At 36.5% G+C, this 16,669-nt stretch overlaps 1 protein-coding gene across 20 annotated transcripts in view; it reads right to left on the reverse strand.

The window, feature by feature from the left end:
• The window catches only part of CAMK2D (calcium/calmodulin dependent protein kinase II delta), a 159,342-nt gene that overhangs the window by 23,189 nt on the left and 119,484 nt on the right, over positions 1-16,669 (reverse strand). For 4 of the 20 annotated variants that reach the window (XM_075709016.1, XM_075709025.1, XM_075709024.1 and 1 more), the window contains exons 8-13: positions 16,149-16,232; positions 15,029-15,123; positions 13,320-13,442; positions 12,187-12,270; positions 11,414-11,456; positions 7,290-7,327 (exon numbers count right to left, since the gene is read on the reverse strand). In XM_075709016.1, coding sequence (XP_075565131.1) covers positions 7,290-7,327; positions 11,414-11,456; positions 12,187-12,270; positions 13,320-13,442; positions 15,029-15,123; positions 16,149-16,232 — 467 coding nt within the window. Of the gene's footprint in view, positions 1-1,241; positions 1,302-2,130; positions 2,137-4,030; positions 4,046-5,726; positions 5,760-7,289; positions 7,328-10,328; positions 10,340-11,413; positions 11,457-12,186; positions 12,271-13,319; positions 13,443-15,028; positions 15,124-16,148; positions 16,233-16,669 lie in introns of all 20 variants that reach the window. The other 16 variants (XM_075709010.1, XM_075709008.1, XM_075709023.1 and 13 more) reach the window with 10 other exon arrangements.

Raw genomic sequence — 16,669 nt, forward strand, 5'->3', positions numbered from 1 at the left:
CCAGAAATCACCTCTTGTCTTTAAGCATGTTTGCTTGTATTAGTACTAAGTGAGCAAATAAAAATGCAGATGAATCGATAGGGATTAAGGACGAGTTAACTACCTCTGAACACTACCACGTTTTGGAATACATAGATTACTACTAATTGCTGCCCTGGCAGAGCAGCATAAAAGCAAGCGAGAGAGATCTCTGCGTCATTTTAAAGTGTAATTTCCCCAAATCCTTCTCCCTTAGAAAAAGATTAAATAATCTCTGAAATGGCAGTTAGCCAGCATACTTTCAGCATGGACTATTGTGCATGGCCACGTCTGGGAATAGACTGCCATATACTCATGCATGAAACCTCTTAACCGGTCCTTAGAAATTACTTTGCTTCTGTGCCAGTTGCACAAAAAAAATTCAGGAGGGAAAAACCTCTCCCGATGTGTGTGAATTATCCGCATTTGCAAAGCTATATACGCAGGCATATGGGAAACAACACCTCACAAAATTTGGGTACTTAAGCACTGGCATTTATATTCGTGAGCCCTGTGATACATGTATGCCTAAGAAATAGGAGCTACTAATAAAAGCAAGACTGCAACAGAAACATTCATGAACAGCACTCTGATTAGTAATATGTTCCTAACAGAGCTTATTAATGAGTAATGTCTCCTGCAGATTTAAACGTAAGAAACAAGCAAAAATGTTTAGCACCAGATGCCTCTTGATCCCAGTGAAGACTTGCAAAGTCCTGCTGAGTTTTAGGAAATATGGAATGAAAATCTGAATAAGGTCTATTTGATGGTAGCCTAGCAACAGTCCTGTTAGCTCTCCTTGATATCAATACTTACACTAAGACAAAGCAGAGAAAATAACAGAGCTGCTTTTTTTTTTTTTTTTTTTGGTGCAAAAGGTTAGCATTAAAAAGATGGAAACAGTCATCAGGCAAAGAGCTAAGAGCAACATAAAGCGCATTCTACTCACTTTCTGGCACAGCATGCAAAAAATTCAACTGCAGTTACAAATGCTATGACTCTACCGCATCCAGCTTCCATGTAACATTTTCTATTAATAAACACGCTCTAATGGACTTCCTCACAAAAAAGAAGAAAGCATAATTCAAACAAAAAGTTTTTCCAAAACCTGTTTTTAGAAAGCAAACAGAGTAAATGCAGGAAAAAAGCAAAAACGAAGGAAGAACAAACAGAAGACGGTCAAAAACGTCAAGATGGCATGAGAAGGAGGATTGCAGGTATACCAGCGCCGGGGTAGGAATATTTTCCTTGGGGCTGGTTACCACGTTCGTTTTGTTGTTTATCTGTAGGTATGCAGAAAATAGAAACAGACAGGCCTTAGAACTCGCGGTAGGCACCGTATCTATATCTCTCTGTATAGAACATCTATATACAGATATAGATATCTATATATAGATATAGATATGGAAATAAAGAATCACAGAAAGATGAACTTATGAACTTGAGCGAACGCTAACAATAGATCTCATAGCTAGCTGCAGCTCCTCCAAACATGCTAGCTACGGGTTTTCAGAGGCACTATACAAAGGTCTATATAAGGTATAGATGACTTCAGCTGTGACACTTAAAGAACAGAGAGCCTTTAAGTAGCAGCTAATCACATATAAGAAGAATAAAGAATTAATAGGGGTTTGAAGAAAGTCCTAAATAGCCATTGCGATTTCTTGACATGCAGCAGTATTAAACAATCGCACCCAGTTGTTCTTTATTTCTAATTACTTATCACTACCATAAATAACATTTGATTATTCATAGCTCTCCAGAAATCTATAGATTTGTTCTACGGGCTTCTGGGAACAGATTTGAACAAATACAACTGATTCCAGATCTGATTAAATACAACCGATGCTAGAAAGAGACTGGTGCCCCTTTAGCTTTTTTTGTTTTAATTTAGACAAAAATAAATGGTAGCTGTGATTTTCTGCAGGCCCAAGAACCCTGCAGTCAGTGTGTATCAGCCTTTTGATTTTGGTACTGTAACCTGAAAGTGTAAGGTTTCACGCTATAGTATCTGTAGTCTTACTCCACAAATCAGTACGTATCTGCTCAACTTTACATATAGGTCATCATGTTAATTCTTACGCTTAGTACAGTACTACACCTTTACAAGACTTTTGGCTTTCACTTATACAAAATTTGAATTTGAATTAAACTGTTTAGCAATAAGTTTAAAGGTATCTGATTCTTTAAATCCATTTTTAAGATTCAGCTTTCATAAATACCGTGGTATGAAAAGAACAGAAATACTAAAAATAATGTACCGAGCCACTTTTGACATGCACTAAGAAGCAAGATTAAAGTATAGTAAAGCTAGTTTGAAAAATGTAATTTTTTTCTTTTACAATAATTAGGAAAAAAAATTTTATGGATATTTTGCTCATGTCTAATTTTAACAAGAGCAGTCCAAAGCAGCATGCAGAATTGGGTGTATAGATATATGTATACATTGTCTGGAAAGACTTTGATTTAAGAAAAAAAAAAAAAAAGTTCTGCTGAACCTTCTAGTCACAGTACTTAATAATAAATGCACAAAACAGGAAAAAAGTCCAAAATTGTTTCATTAATGGATTTTTGTAAAAATGTAATTAAGTTCTTCATTTAAAGAAACAAACTCCAGCAATTTTGGGGTCAAAATTTGGTATTTTTTTCTTCTAAACAAAAAGCCTTTCTTAAACCAATTAGAAAATGGCGATATGCTAAGTGATGTATATGAAAAGGCATAAAGAAAGAGGAAGTCCTAGAATAGTGGACCAAACTGAGCTATGTATGAAACATCTGACTTCTGACTTAAAACTTCCCGCTGACTCCGTAGTCTCGGATGAAGCGTTCAGCTTCTCAGCCATGCAGGCTAACATTTAAATAGTGGCCGTGCTAAGGCTTTGCTAAATTCGAGCCTTCAGATGTTATCACTGGGGAAATTCACTGAACTTCATGTCCTCAGCAGTTTTTGACAATTATTTTACTTTAGCAGAGGTGTGGCAGCTGACTTGTTGACTGCAGGAATTAAGCCTGCAGCCGGACTGAATCTTGCTTGGGCTAGGTCTAGATTATGGAAATGTCAACAGGATTTGCATTAATTAATTACAGACCGCAAATTTCCTTATCTTACCCAGCATTTAACTGGCTTTGAAGAATATAAAGCAGTCTCGTTAATTAACATCAGGGAACATTATTTCGACACTAAATGTCATTTAGTAATATTTGTGATAGGAACCATTCTCCCATATATAGAATAATTTTCTATGATTTAAAATCAAAGTTCACAGTGGTCTACAGCAGGAGGAGGAGAAACAGCGTGTTTTTTGTAACAACGGTCTTTCTACGGAAATTTTCACTAAGAGAAAATACGAGGCATTATTGAGTTCCAAGTGTTTAGTTTATGCCCCAACTTGGCCTAGTTATTGTCAAATAAATTTCATTTATCTATTCATAATTACAGCCATAAGTTGCAGGGGTGTCTGAACTCGAGACGGGGAGAGAATAAATACCTTTGTGCATAAAGTCATTCATGGGAGACATAACTATTAGCAAGTATTTTATATATCAGCTAACTTGCTTTGGTATTTATGGGACCGTGAGATGGGCAAACCCTGAACTCCTTACTCAGGAAAAAAACTTTAAAAAAAACCCCAACCACTTCAGTAAATGAAAGTTCTACAGGAGAACTGTGGAATAGTGAGGACACGTACAACACTGCTTGACTGCATACTACATCTTCCAGAACAAGAGAAAAATCTCGTATCGAGTTGTATAACTACAAGTTGGTATTTTTATGACAGTGTAGTCATCAAGAGACTACGAATAAAAAGGCCCTAACAAAAGGCAGATAGACATAAAGCAAAAACATGAGGAAAGAAATGAAGATTTCACCAGATTTCATACAGTCCTATTCAGTAGTAGCTTAATACAAAAAATAAAGTGATATGCCAAACGAACGCTTGTTGTTGAATACATAATGAAAACAGGTTAATCAAATTTCAATTCCAATTTTGCCTGAGTAAGGAGAGCAGGCTTGGGTCCATACTCCCTTGGTGAAAGTCCTATAAAAATAAACAATATCCATTACAGCTACTGCTGAAAACTGCAGGAAATATATTCAAAACTTCTTATAAGAGATCGAGAATACAGCATTCATTAGTCAAAGCAGAAAGAGATAATGTAATTCAAAATAGTTATTTCTTCTGCGGAAATAGAACTTGGTAAAACCCCTTGAAACTTAGAGAGAAAACAGCAGTAAGCCTGTACGCTTTCTCTCTCTCATAGAACATATACACGTGCTTTTATTAATAGACGAACACACAGGGTGTATTTTGCATATATTTTTAACAGCACAGGGAAATGATTCCAAAAGGAGTAAAATATTCTCATATGAAACAGTTATTGTGAAGTTGAATTATGCTTACGTGGTGACCTTCTATTTGTTGCGAAGAAGGAAAACTTTTTTACTAATGCATCCCTTGTCAAAAGCCACTCTCTTAGGTCTGACAGTAGCGCAGGACAGACACACGCAAACGTTCCAAACAGCTGGGCATGATGGCAGAATCAGTACTGGTCTTTTTTCAATATATTATAAAAATATTTTAAGAAACAAAACCTGTATCTTGGGACTTAGTCTTTCACATGGTACCTCTGTAACAAAAAGTTAAGGCACACCTCACGTTTGGGGTACCAGTTTGGACTGCATGATCTTAAAGGTCTTTTCCAACCTAAACGATTCGATGAAATATCCCCACCGTACCTTTCTGGTGACCCTCATTTGGACACTGCTACCACTGACCCTCTGTCGCTGAAATTCCATGTTCACCCAAAGCACAGACTATTTACTTACATATAACTATATATATAACTATAAATAGATATAACCTGTGTATTACCTATATAACTACATGTCTGCTCAGACCTGACCAGCAATTTTTGCTTTTCAAGGAGAGCTGTACTTCCCAGTGAAAGGGGTGCATGAGGGATATTTGCCTTCTCCCTACCGGCAGCAGCGACAGAAGCTGGCTGGGACATCACAGCTGACCATCATGAACATCTCAAAAGTCAGATTCAAAAGTGTCATAAACAGGAATAGAGTAAGTTGCTGTGGGGGATCACAGAAGCCAAATGAACGCAAGACGGCAGAGTAGGTCGAGGAGGAAGAGAAGTTATTGAGACTGCCTGCCAGTTGGGACGGCTTGTGACAAAGCCCTGAGCTGTGAGGGAAGTTAGCTGGGAAACTGCAGTACGGGAAGGCTGTGAAATTGTTGGTTTTACACCTGAGCATTTAGCGTGGCAGCTTGGTCTAGAGCGGCTCAATTGAAGTGATGCTATTGCACTGTGCAATGCGGTTTGTGTTACACTTTATGACATTAATACCATTAGCTTTTAAAATAAGGAGGTTTTAAAAATTAATAGAAGGCTGTTATAAGATTACTATTTTGTTACTATTTGTATTTACTAAGGACAGCTGCATTGGCCAATGTTACATCTACTTTTTTGTTTCGTATGTCCCCAGGTTAAAAAAAAACATAAAAAACTTGCTTGAAAGAACTGCAGAACAATTCACTGCGGATGGCATATAGCAACTGCAGGCTTAAAATTCACAAGGTCGTACTTTAAAGTCTTGCAGCTTCTCACAGTATGTTAACAAAACTAAATGCAACTGTTTGATTTCTAAGTGTGAACGTTTCACAGGAGGAAAAAAATCTGTCGATAAAGATCCTCACCATCATCTGAACACTCGAACTGGACTTCCTTTTCTGAATTGACCAGTCAGAGAGAAAGGAAAAGAAGAAAATGTGACTGGTTGGATTTGAAGTATCAATGCATGGAGTACAGTATATTTCTGGTTTGGCTTTTTTTAAAAAAAAAGAAAAAGACAGCTTAAGCTGTAGAAAGGGGTGGAAAAATGCTATGGAGTATATAGTATCTCAATAACAGAAATGACAAGAATAGACTTCCCCAGATGTAAATTTACTCCCTTTTGCTCCACATGACCATGCAGACAAACAGCAGATACATAAAATGTGCTGAAAACCAAAGTATCAAATCCCAACAAGTGTAATTTAGGCAAAATTTTGGCAACAATTGCTTCCAGTATTATAATGAAAATTGAGATATAACAAATACCATCGTAGACCTGTAGGAGGAATGATATTTAAGAAGGAAAAGCTGGTCAGATAGAGTACATAAATTTTATATATTCCACAATGAAACACGTTACGGGTTTTCCACAGGAATGATAGAATAGTACTGAATGTGTGCTTCTCCATATAACTAGGATATCTACTACTTGGCAGTGAGAAGCACTGAAATTGTAGTGTACTCACTTCATTTTAAGTCAGTCTCACGATTTTTTTTATAGGAAAAGTATGCATATGTGGGAGAACAGGAACAAATACACTATGAATCTGGTATTTAAGTATACAACGTTTTGTTAAAATAAAAAGTTAAGATTAAATAGAAAATTAAAATTCAGGTCAAAGACACACTTCTGAGTAAACACACAGAGCACAGAAGAATATCTTTTGAATCATATAACGAAAGCTTGAGGCACTTATTTTAGTCTTCAGGAGTCCTCCGAGAAAAGAAATAAAGTATTTTTCATTGCTGAGTGATATATTTTTTTTTTTCTGGCTGTTTTTCAAAGTATTTATCCAGAACATTCATTTGTGAAGCATCTCTCCTCCTGCAGGATCTGGTGACATGAGAATAGGAGCTCTAAATCATGTATGAAAGCTGCCAAAATGTTCCCTTCTTAGCAAGGTCTGTTAGTCAGGATGAGCTGATTTGTTGAGATAGGAAACCCCTCAAGTTCTGCCAAATATAGCGAGTACATCTGGCAGAATACACTTCATGTGGAGCCAAGCCTACCAGTAAACTTTTGGTCTTCCATGAAATTTAATGAAAAGTCAAGGGGAAACACGGAGGCAATAGAGCTGCAGATAAACACCGATACCTAAAAAGCTAACATGCCCACCACCAAACCATTATTTATAAGCTAATAAATAACATTGAGTCATTAATCACACAATCATCCTTCACTAACATAGCAAGAAAAGCATTTTCTCCAGTAGTTTTCTATCTTCCACTTCTTAAAATGCTTGTTTTTCAAATATTTCATTTTTTAAGCTTCACCCTACTAACTTTAATCGAATATACAGTAAGAAGCACTTACTAACAAATTCTATAAAGGAAAGAAAAAAACAATCATTGATTCTAAAAACTGGCAGAAGTTACAGATAGGTGGTGACTAATAAAATACATTTTAAAGCACGTGTTTAACCTACCTTAACTCCATCCGGCTTTTTCAGTAAACTCTTGGCTGCTGTAAAACGAGACAAATAATTTCAGCGTCAGGTGGTTACCGCTGAGGTCAACCAGCTGCGCAGCAAACCCCCACTGCCTCCCAGCTGCAGATACATTTTCAGCTTTTATTTCCTCCTTTTGTTGCTCTGAGCATAGGAAATGATTTACGAAACTACAAAGACTTCAGATTATCGTACATCTCTTTCTCCATTGATTAAAGCTGCAGGTTAACTCTACTTATACAAGGAGAGACCTCCTTGGGTGGCACAGAGGAAATGGAAGCAGGGTGAGTGTAAAAGCAGCAGCTTTGGCTACGTTCATTTTTTCAACTGCAATATGTTTACAATTGTTGATGGGGGTAGCTTGATACGACTATGAAAAAATTACTGTTCTGGTGGCAGGGACTTTGATCAGGTGTCTGTAGAGCCCACTGGCATCTTAATGATGTTCTTAATATGACAGTGACTTAAAAGTAACCAGCATCAGATCAATAAGGTACCTACAGAGCATAGTGGGGTACAATGCTATCTATTCCACCTAAAGAAAAGTAAACTGGGTTTTAAAAAAGCACCTCTGAGCAATGGTTCTTTGGGGATTTCCCAGCACGACAGCATCAGTCACCTCGCGTGAAAGGTCAGGAAAGTTGCAAATACGAAAGGAAGAACAATCTGCTAGCAAAGTGTTGTTTTGGAAGAGTGCTTCCTAGGAGTTAATAATAACAAATGGTAGGCTTTGCTTCAACTTCTGGTGAAGCAAACCTATTACTTTCTGAATCATGTTGCACACTGATCAGATTTCTTCAAAGCGGTGGGGACTGTGGGGCAAAACTTCGCTCGCCATAACGTTACCCATGTGTTAGGCTTTCAATTCCACCGCTTCAAACCGGCACCGAGAACAGAGCCAAATCATTCCAAATTTCTAAATTTGGAGGGCTAATGTGCAAACAAGCACACCGCAGCTCTGAACCTGAAAACTTTTACGGCAGAAATACGTGCTGGGTGACCTACCAAATTCAAATAAACTATTCACTAAAGCGTAAATGCTTCATGACTCACTGCCAAAGACTTGAAGAATAATAAATTACGAAACAAGCCTGGCGTTTTTTGGTTTTATTGTTGTTTATGACTCAATCTTCCTATCAGGAGGCGTATCACGGCTTAGATTGTAAGAAAGTGCTGTTCTATATACGCTGTTTTGCTTAGAAGTAGGAAGCTTTTTTGAAAGGGAAATGCTGCAGCTAACAATCTGACATAATCAAAGGGAGACACTCCTGCCATGGAGCTCCATCATTACCTGCATCCTTCTCTTTAGAACAAAAAACCCCCCAAACAATTGGACCTTGCAAGCCTAAGGCTGCTCAAACTAGCTGAGGATATTGGAGTTATTGAGTATGTGGTTTAAACTTGAAGTTCATTTTTGTATTTGTGGCTTATTCTCTGGCTACATCTGCATTAAGTGCTCATTTAGCTCTGGTTCAGAGTACAGAAAATGTAAGATCACCTCGGAAACTGTACAGAAGTAAGTAATGCCCATTGTTGTGTTGTTTACACTAAAAAACCTGGAAAGTGAAGCCAGGTTGATGTTTATAATTTCATTAATATATCAGCCCTCCAAATGCAGTTTACTAATTATGGGCATCAGCCAACACTACCATTAAAACTCTCACAAGGCCCATGATTTACCACTAAAATGACCAAAACTAAATTTGCCTGTCTGATGCAACAGGACCACTGCATGTTTTTATTTACAGAAACATGTAAATTAATACTGAAAAATAAATTGGGTTACATATATTTCTGAGATAAGATACATCCCGTTGCAATGTATGCTTACAGGACCTGATGCAACATGGCCTTAGATCCTACACTGCCACAGATATTGTGGGTACTCCATTAACTTCAGAAATTCATTTAGGGAAAGCGACGGGGAGGAGCTATTTCTAAAACCTAAGGCCAAAAAACCCAGAAGTTCTTTGCTTTCGAAGCCTGTTTTATACCATTAACCCTTACAAAAATATGGGAAAACAGAAATGAATTCTTATAGGCCGTTGTTCGTAACAAACTAGGTCCTTTTGCTAAATTTGTGCATAAAACTTCTGAGTTCTTTTAATGCTTAACAAACATCACACATTATATGTAAACAATTAAATGAAAGCCAGTAAAATGAGGGCACCAAAAGCAATAACTACGAGTACTGTGTTTATGGCATTGCCAGCGTGTCCTTCGAAATGTGCCTAGTATGGATTATTATGCAGTATTTTATGTTATAGGACATATTCCACACTCAACTGCCTTTGTTCGTTTTGGCTTGGAATGTACTTTTAGTAATATTTTGATGCATCTTTCTTTAAGCACAGATACTGCATACAAATCAAGTATTTAAAGAATTTGCAGTAGCAAAGCAATTAGCATATTCTAAATTAAGCCCACAATGAAAGATTTCTTGCAACTACAAGCGATAGCTATAAATAAAACCTAAGGCAGCGCTGCTAGGCCAGAAAGCAGACTGAAAGGAAATGGTGTTGTGACAACATGTAGAAATTAAAGTGATTTAGGACAAACAGTAATTTTGATTTAGAAGAGAAAAAAGATGTTCCTTTCACGTGCTGAGGGTCTTACCTCACAAGAAATATACATTCCACATAAAAGGAAGAAAGAAAAAGGAAAATAAAACACTTTTATAACCACATCGTTATGGACAAATGACCTTCAAAAGCATGCTTTGCAATGAAATACAATGAATAAACAACTTGAAAAAATGAAATGTCATCAAGGGAAAATATGGGTCATTATGGTGTAAAACAGAGATGATAGGTGAAAAAAAATCCAAACCAAAGCCGGAAACCCTGTTTGCTTTTCATGCTGAAATACTATTTTAAAATTACTTCAGCAGTTTTTGTTTCATGAAAGTTGAAACTGACCCTTACATATATAGACAGTGACAGTTATGAAAAGTGATGACAAATGATATATTGGTTTGATATTTAATAGTAATTCATTTTTACAAGATATGCAGCCTACAGCATTCCCACCTTTAAAATGAATTGGCAGATACTGGCAATTCATTAAGCATTAACCAAATGTAATTTACATAAATGTAGTCTTCTGTGTTATAGGTCCGTATTAAATATAGGAACTTAACTAAGAAAAAAAATTGTATTTCAAGTAATATGCAAATTGAACAAGTTGTTCTTGCATTCATGATTATGTAATTTATTTTGCATGATTCAGTGCTCATTATTATTCAAAACATGCCCAAAGCACTATGATGTTTTTGTCCGTAAATTAATTTATGTTACACGCCAACAGTTACAGTACAGAGTAGGAGGATATATGTAAAATTACCAAACTGGCCGTTCTTTTTCACTATTCACTCGAAATCTCAAATGGCAAAATGAAAACTTGAGCATAGCATCAAAATTTTGGCAATACTACTACTGAGGACAATTCTAACTCTACTAACAGCAAACTTATTTTAGCTTCTGCTATTAAAATCTGTTTAGCATAAAGATCTAAATCTCCAGGGCTATCACTACAAAATTATTTCATAAAAGGGAAACATCTCTTGTTATATCAAGCTAGGCATTAGAAGAAAAGGAAAAGAAGGACTCATTTTACTACATTTCTTACTCCTTAGCAAAACAATAAAGAATGAATGTGGTGTTTGTTTTTTTTTTTTTTTTTTTTAATACAGGATGCAGCAGAATCCTGGAATGACATTTCAGGTATATAACAATCAGTAAGTTCTTCAATGTTGTTTGGTGATACTTATGCATGTGGAGCTGTATGCATTATTTTCAATTTTCCTCCACCAAAACAGACAGAAAACACTGTCTTTTGACAGATAACAGTATAAAAAAATAAAGAAAAGGAACTCACATTCTACTGAAAAATTAGACTAGCTGTCATCTACAAGAGAATCTATTTGGCCCAAATAGTTTAAATTCTCCTGTTTGCTTCTGCAAAGGAAACAACTTGAGATATACCATATTTAAGTGCTCCTGAAAAACAAAGATCTTTCTGTACTAATGAATCCTAATTAGATCTCAGTCATCACAGACCTCAAAACATAAAGACCGTATTAATCTGGAGCTCAATGAACATACCTGAGAAATTTCTGGTAGCCAGCATAGTTGTCAAAATGGCCCCCTGTGTACACAGACATTTTCTCAAATTAGCATCACACTTGTGTAAAATTCTGAATGTGAACATGACACAACAAAAAGGAAAACACACGCGTAAAATTACATCAATTACTAAATTAACCCTGAAAGAATGGATTGTCTGTGCATTACCTGTCATACGTGATGCCACGAGTGCTTAAATTGTAATTTAATCTTAATTACACACCTATCAGCAACCCTGATAATCTCAAATATTTACCACCTGTGAGTACGTAATGCAGAAACCCTGAGTATTCACAGGCACAGTAATTATCAGCAAAATACATAGCTGAATACGAAGTAGACTTTGCTAATGTGCTTAGATTCTTTTTTAGGTAGGAAGAGTTTATTTGTAATGTGCTAATTAGAAAAGTTCACATCTGCAAAGTTATCCTGTCTGGTCAGGAGAAAACAAAGGATAATCTAAAAGAATAACCTTAAGGATTTTCCTTCAACGAAGTAATTTTGATGTGTATAAATGAAGATGATTGTTGTTATTTTGAATCCAACAAAATTATGCTATGTTCTATGAACTTTCATGAAAAGTTTAAGATCCTCCTGCCAAAAGCTAATCATCTATCAAATAGTTCATTCAAGCCTAATATTAAAGAAAAAATTTGCTTAGGGACCATTTATTTTACACATAAAACACAAGGCAACATTCTTTTATCTTTCCAAAATGAGCTGGTCAGCCTTGCAGAAGTTTTCATTCTTACCTTTAGTTTTCTTCTTGCATTGAATTTCTTCAAGCAGTCTACGGTCTCTTGTCTGTGCATCATAGAGGCAACAGTAGAACGTTGCTAAGAGAAGAAGAAAAGAATCATCTTAATGCACCCAGCCAGACGTCTAGCATTTTATTTACTCTACAACATACATATTACAACCCACATGGTCCAAAACTTAGGCCTTTAATTTCTACCCTGTCTGACTATCCCTTTGTGCAGGTTTCTACACATTTGGAAAATTTCCAAATCAACAAAACCAAGGTCTCATTTTACTCAGCCTTTTCCATGTGTAAAGTCCTCTTGAAAAACACAGGGACTAAGAAAACCACAAAATCTTAGAACTTGGGTTATGCAGTATGAACATAATTAAAAGTAATATACCGAATTATGATTTTGGAAAATACGTTTTAAAACAAGAAGGAAACTTTTCTTAAGCATTAGTGATATTACGTGAGGTACAGCAGCAGGAAATATTTCAGAGGAAATTCAGCGGTGCCTGCGTTTTCCCTGTAACTCAACTTTATTTGTATCACAATTTTAAAGGCAAGATAATGCAGCCTGCTGGAATGAATAAAGAATTGGGAACCAGCTATCTGTCTCACTGTGACTTTCAAAGTATCAGCCCAGACTACCCGCAAAATCCAAGTGTAGAATGCACTGAGAATTGGAAAGTAGTCCTGGATCTAGTAACAGGTAGGCACCCTCTGCTACCTGCAAACTGACTTTTTAAAAGTCCCTTAATTTCCCGCCTTTACATTTCATGCTTATCATAATGGCTATAGGGAAATGAAGACGTAAAGCATTATCTAACTCCAAGTTACTTTCCTGCACATTTTTTTTCCTCTGAGAATGTAAAATAATGCTCTAATTTTGGCAGTGAACTTCTGCACCACAAAGTCAATGCGAAGGAGTTCATTTCTGCAAAAATCTTAACCTAGGCTGAGACCTCAATATACGACACTATTGACTGTATCTGTATAATTACAATTTTAAACTCCCCTAGTTACGTAGCTCAACAAGTAAGGACAAAAATTATCCTCTAAACACCTTCACTATCTGCTGAAGTAAACCATAAGCTGATTTATCTGCCAAATTATCCTGTTAAATCTGTGGAAATTACTTACACAGATCCATGGATGCTTTAGTGCTTCTGATGCTGTGATACGTTTTGCTGGGTTGATGGTAAGCATTTTATTGATAAGGTCTTTTGCTTCAGGAGTCACTGTATCCCATTCTGGCGAGGGGAACTTAAGAAAAAAAATACATATGTGTATATTATCTGCAATCTTTACACAGTTTTACCTAAGGATTTTTATTGATGCTATTTCTGTAACATTAATTGCTAGCATAACTAACCAGTTTTAAGGGGAAAAATGCAGTCTGCCACAATTAGAAAGGTTTGAATTAATCAGTTTTATAAATAATATTTTTCTCCTTTACTGTTTTGACCTTTTATTTATTTGGTTCAAATGCACAGCGTTCTGTATTTACAATAACATGATGCCAACTGAAATTCATAGCATAAAATAACAATGGCAGACAGAATAACAAATTCCAGTCATCTGAGAGGCATATGGTCATACAGCACTTCTAATACAGTCCTAGTTTCTCTTTTAATAAAGACAAAAATATTAAGCATTATTATCCAAACTCCTTGTTTGCTTTCTTTCAATGTAAACCTTAATGCTAACTGTATAGTTATGGTATATAAATCTAACCTGTTATTAATTTAACACCTCCATGCTCAGCAAAATATTTATCCATGCACTCAAAGCATCTGCTCAAATGCAAGTGGAATGAAAAAAACCCCATGTCTCAAACTGATTTTGCGAACAGACCTTAACCTTGAGGATTTTGTGTTTTCCGCTACTATAAATATTTACTCTTAGACAATAGGAATTTGATAGGCACAGTAAATCGCAAGTAGGTATTATGTATGTACAATGCAGACGCATAGTTCAGTCTCTGCACTTCCTCCTTTGTTGCCCTCTTGGCTGAAATCATAATTCCTCAATGTCACCCTGTTTGTTACTGTACGATTACTTGTTCACTAGGAAGAAGACTTGACAGACCATAAGTTTATTTTCACTAAAAGGCCATGGTGTAACAACTCCCTTTTCAGTCATCACCACCCAGGACTGGATTAAAGTAAGAGCTTAAAAATTGTTAAGGTTCTGTCTTTTCCTCATTCTCAAATTACTTAAATCTGAGGACCAACAGCCTTCTGTCTGTTTAATAGAATATAAATGGATGATGTTGCAAAATTCGTAATGTCACCAAATCATCAGTTCTTACTTACCAACAGTTGTAATGCTTTTTGTTGGAATACATAAGTTAATGAAACTATTCCTTTTGAAAAGCTCTATAGCAGCTTTTCCAAAAGTATATAGTATTCCAAAAGTATAGCAATATTTCCAAAAGTGGGCAATACAACAGCATCAAGGTGTGTATTTAGGAAGCTTAAGGCTTCTTAAAAACAATTTTGAGTAACTGATTGGTTGAAGTGATAAACCACAAGGAAAAATACAGGCCCTTGGGAGTTCACAGAGGTCTGAACAGGCTTGTCAGGATAACGTAAGCTTGCATGATTTATACAAGGACCAGACAATGAAAGCTTGGAGCCGTAGGGAAATTAGATTTAAATTAGCATAGGATGTTCCCATCCCAATAAGGTTCATGTTAATGAAGTGACATTTACTATATTCAGTGGCTCATAAAGATAAGCAATATGAAAAAAAATGAGGAAATAATTCTAATTTCACTTTTCACTCTAGAAAACTCCTGTTCAGAGGTACATTTATAAATAATTGAATAGGCAGGGTATGGTACATACATCATAAGCACCAGCTTTGATCTGCTGGTAAAGCCTGTGCTGGTCTTCATCCCAGAAAGGAGGATATCCCACCAGGAGGATATACAGAATGACACCTACAGAAAATTCACAGTAGTATTAAGCAATTTCAAGAAACAAACCCCAGAAATTCATTTCGCACCTGATAACCATGTAAAACAAATGGCTCAACAGTATTATCCCAGCTACTGAAAGAGACTGCCTATTCATACCGCAGAAAATAGTAAATGTAGGGTTCTCAAGATAACCTCGTATGCAGAGTGAGGGCAATAATGAATATCTGACGCAACAACAGATCAGGAACACTGAAAACGTCTAGCTAGCTGGAGAAATCATTTTCAGTGATCATGGATGTTCTAGGAAAATGCATTTTTTACCTCTGGTTTTATCATGGCTTGTACTGGTGTCTGTGTGATTGTGTTTTAACTAACTTCATGCAAAGAAAATTTGGGCAACTCAATTTATCTGTATAAATATATGGTCAATAGGAAATGAAAAAGTCCATCTGCTAGTCTTACAGAGGTGATTCACTATGACTAAAGAAAAGTGCTTTCATAAAAACAACCAAATAAGCGTGGGTGGAAGTAATATAAGGAAACCACCAATTGTTCTCAGCTAGGTAGCTGCCACTTGCCAGTACCTTAAACTACACTGTTTCAAGAACTGGATGATAAAGTAATTGCTCCGTACTCCAATTCACAAAACATTTAGTTTCACAGTTTGTAGCTGCAGTTCTAATATATGGGTCAGATCAGATTTTAGGCTGCTTGTGCACCAAAACTAAGGCCCAGCTCACAGTATGAATTGTTATGTTTTCTAAGTAGTCAGGCATCATGCGCCTGCAGCTATTTTTTTAATACTCTGCGAAAATGTGTCGTGTAGACGCGGCCAAGAAGGCCATGGCAACACACCTTCACAAATAATTAAAAAACAAAAGAAGCTGGTAGGATAACAAAAAATCTGATGACCTCTTCTAAAAATTAATATTGAATTATACTAAGTACATATTATCTGATGCAGAATATAATGTCTTCTGGACATCAACTCTCCCTCAAAATACTTTACGGTGGACTGAACATTGTCTTTCAGAACAATTTCTTACCACACGCCCACATATCCACAGGTTTTCCATAAGGATCTTTTCGTAACACCTCTGGAGAAAGGTATCCCGGAGTACCAGCAAAGCCTGTCAAAAGGCAAGGCAACTATTCTCAAAAGCTGTACGTGCTCTGCAAAAATCAAGTGATTCTCATCTCAGCCCACAAGACACAGGACATTATTTCCCAAGCCATCGACCACCACTAAGCGCTTCATTTTGAACTTTTTATGGTGAATCATCTAGAAGTAACAATAACAGGAATGCCTACGCAGACTTGGCACATCCCTTTCTGCCACCACGTCTGGCAGAGTTGAGAGGACAGCAAAAAGCCGGCTGGTTAGCCACCTACGCCAGCACTCCAGATTCCACAGTGGTGTCAAGGATCTGGTGACAGTGCAACAGGGGAAGGTTTTCAGAAAGATTACAAGATAGCTGCTGAAATTTCATTCATGACTTCTGCATGGAGCGGGACATCCAGTAGTGTGGTGCAAATACGCTTGGCTCAGGGTCAAGGTCAAAAAAGT

This window comes from Pelecanus crispus, chromosome 4 (genome assembly GCF_030463565.1).
Source record: "Pelecanus crispus isolate bPelCri1 chromosome 4, bPelCri1.pri, whole genome shotgun sequence".
Lineage (NCBI taxonomy): Eukaryota > Metazoa > Chordata > Aves > Pelecaniformes > Pelecanidae > Pelecanus > Pelecanus crispus.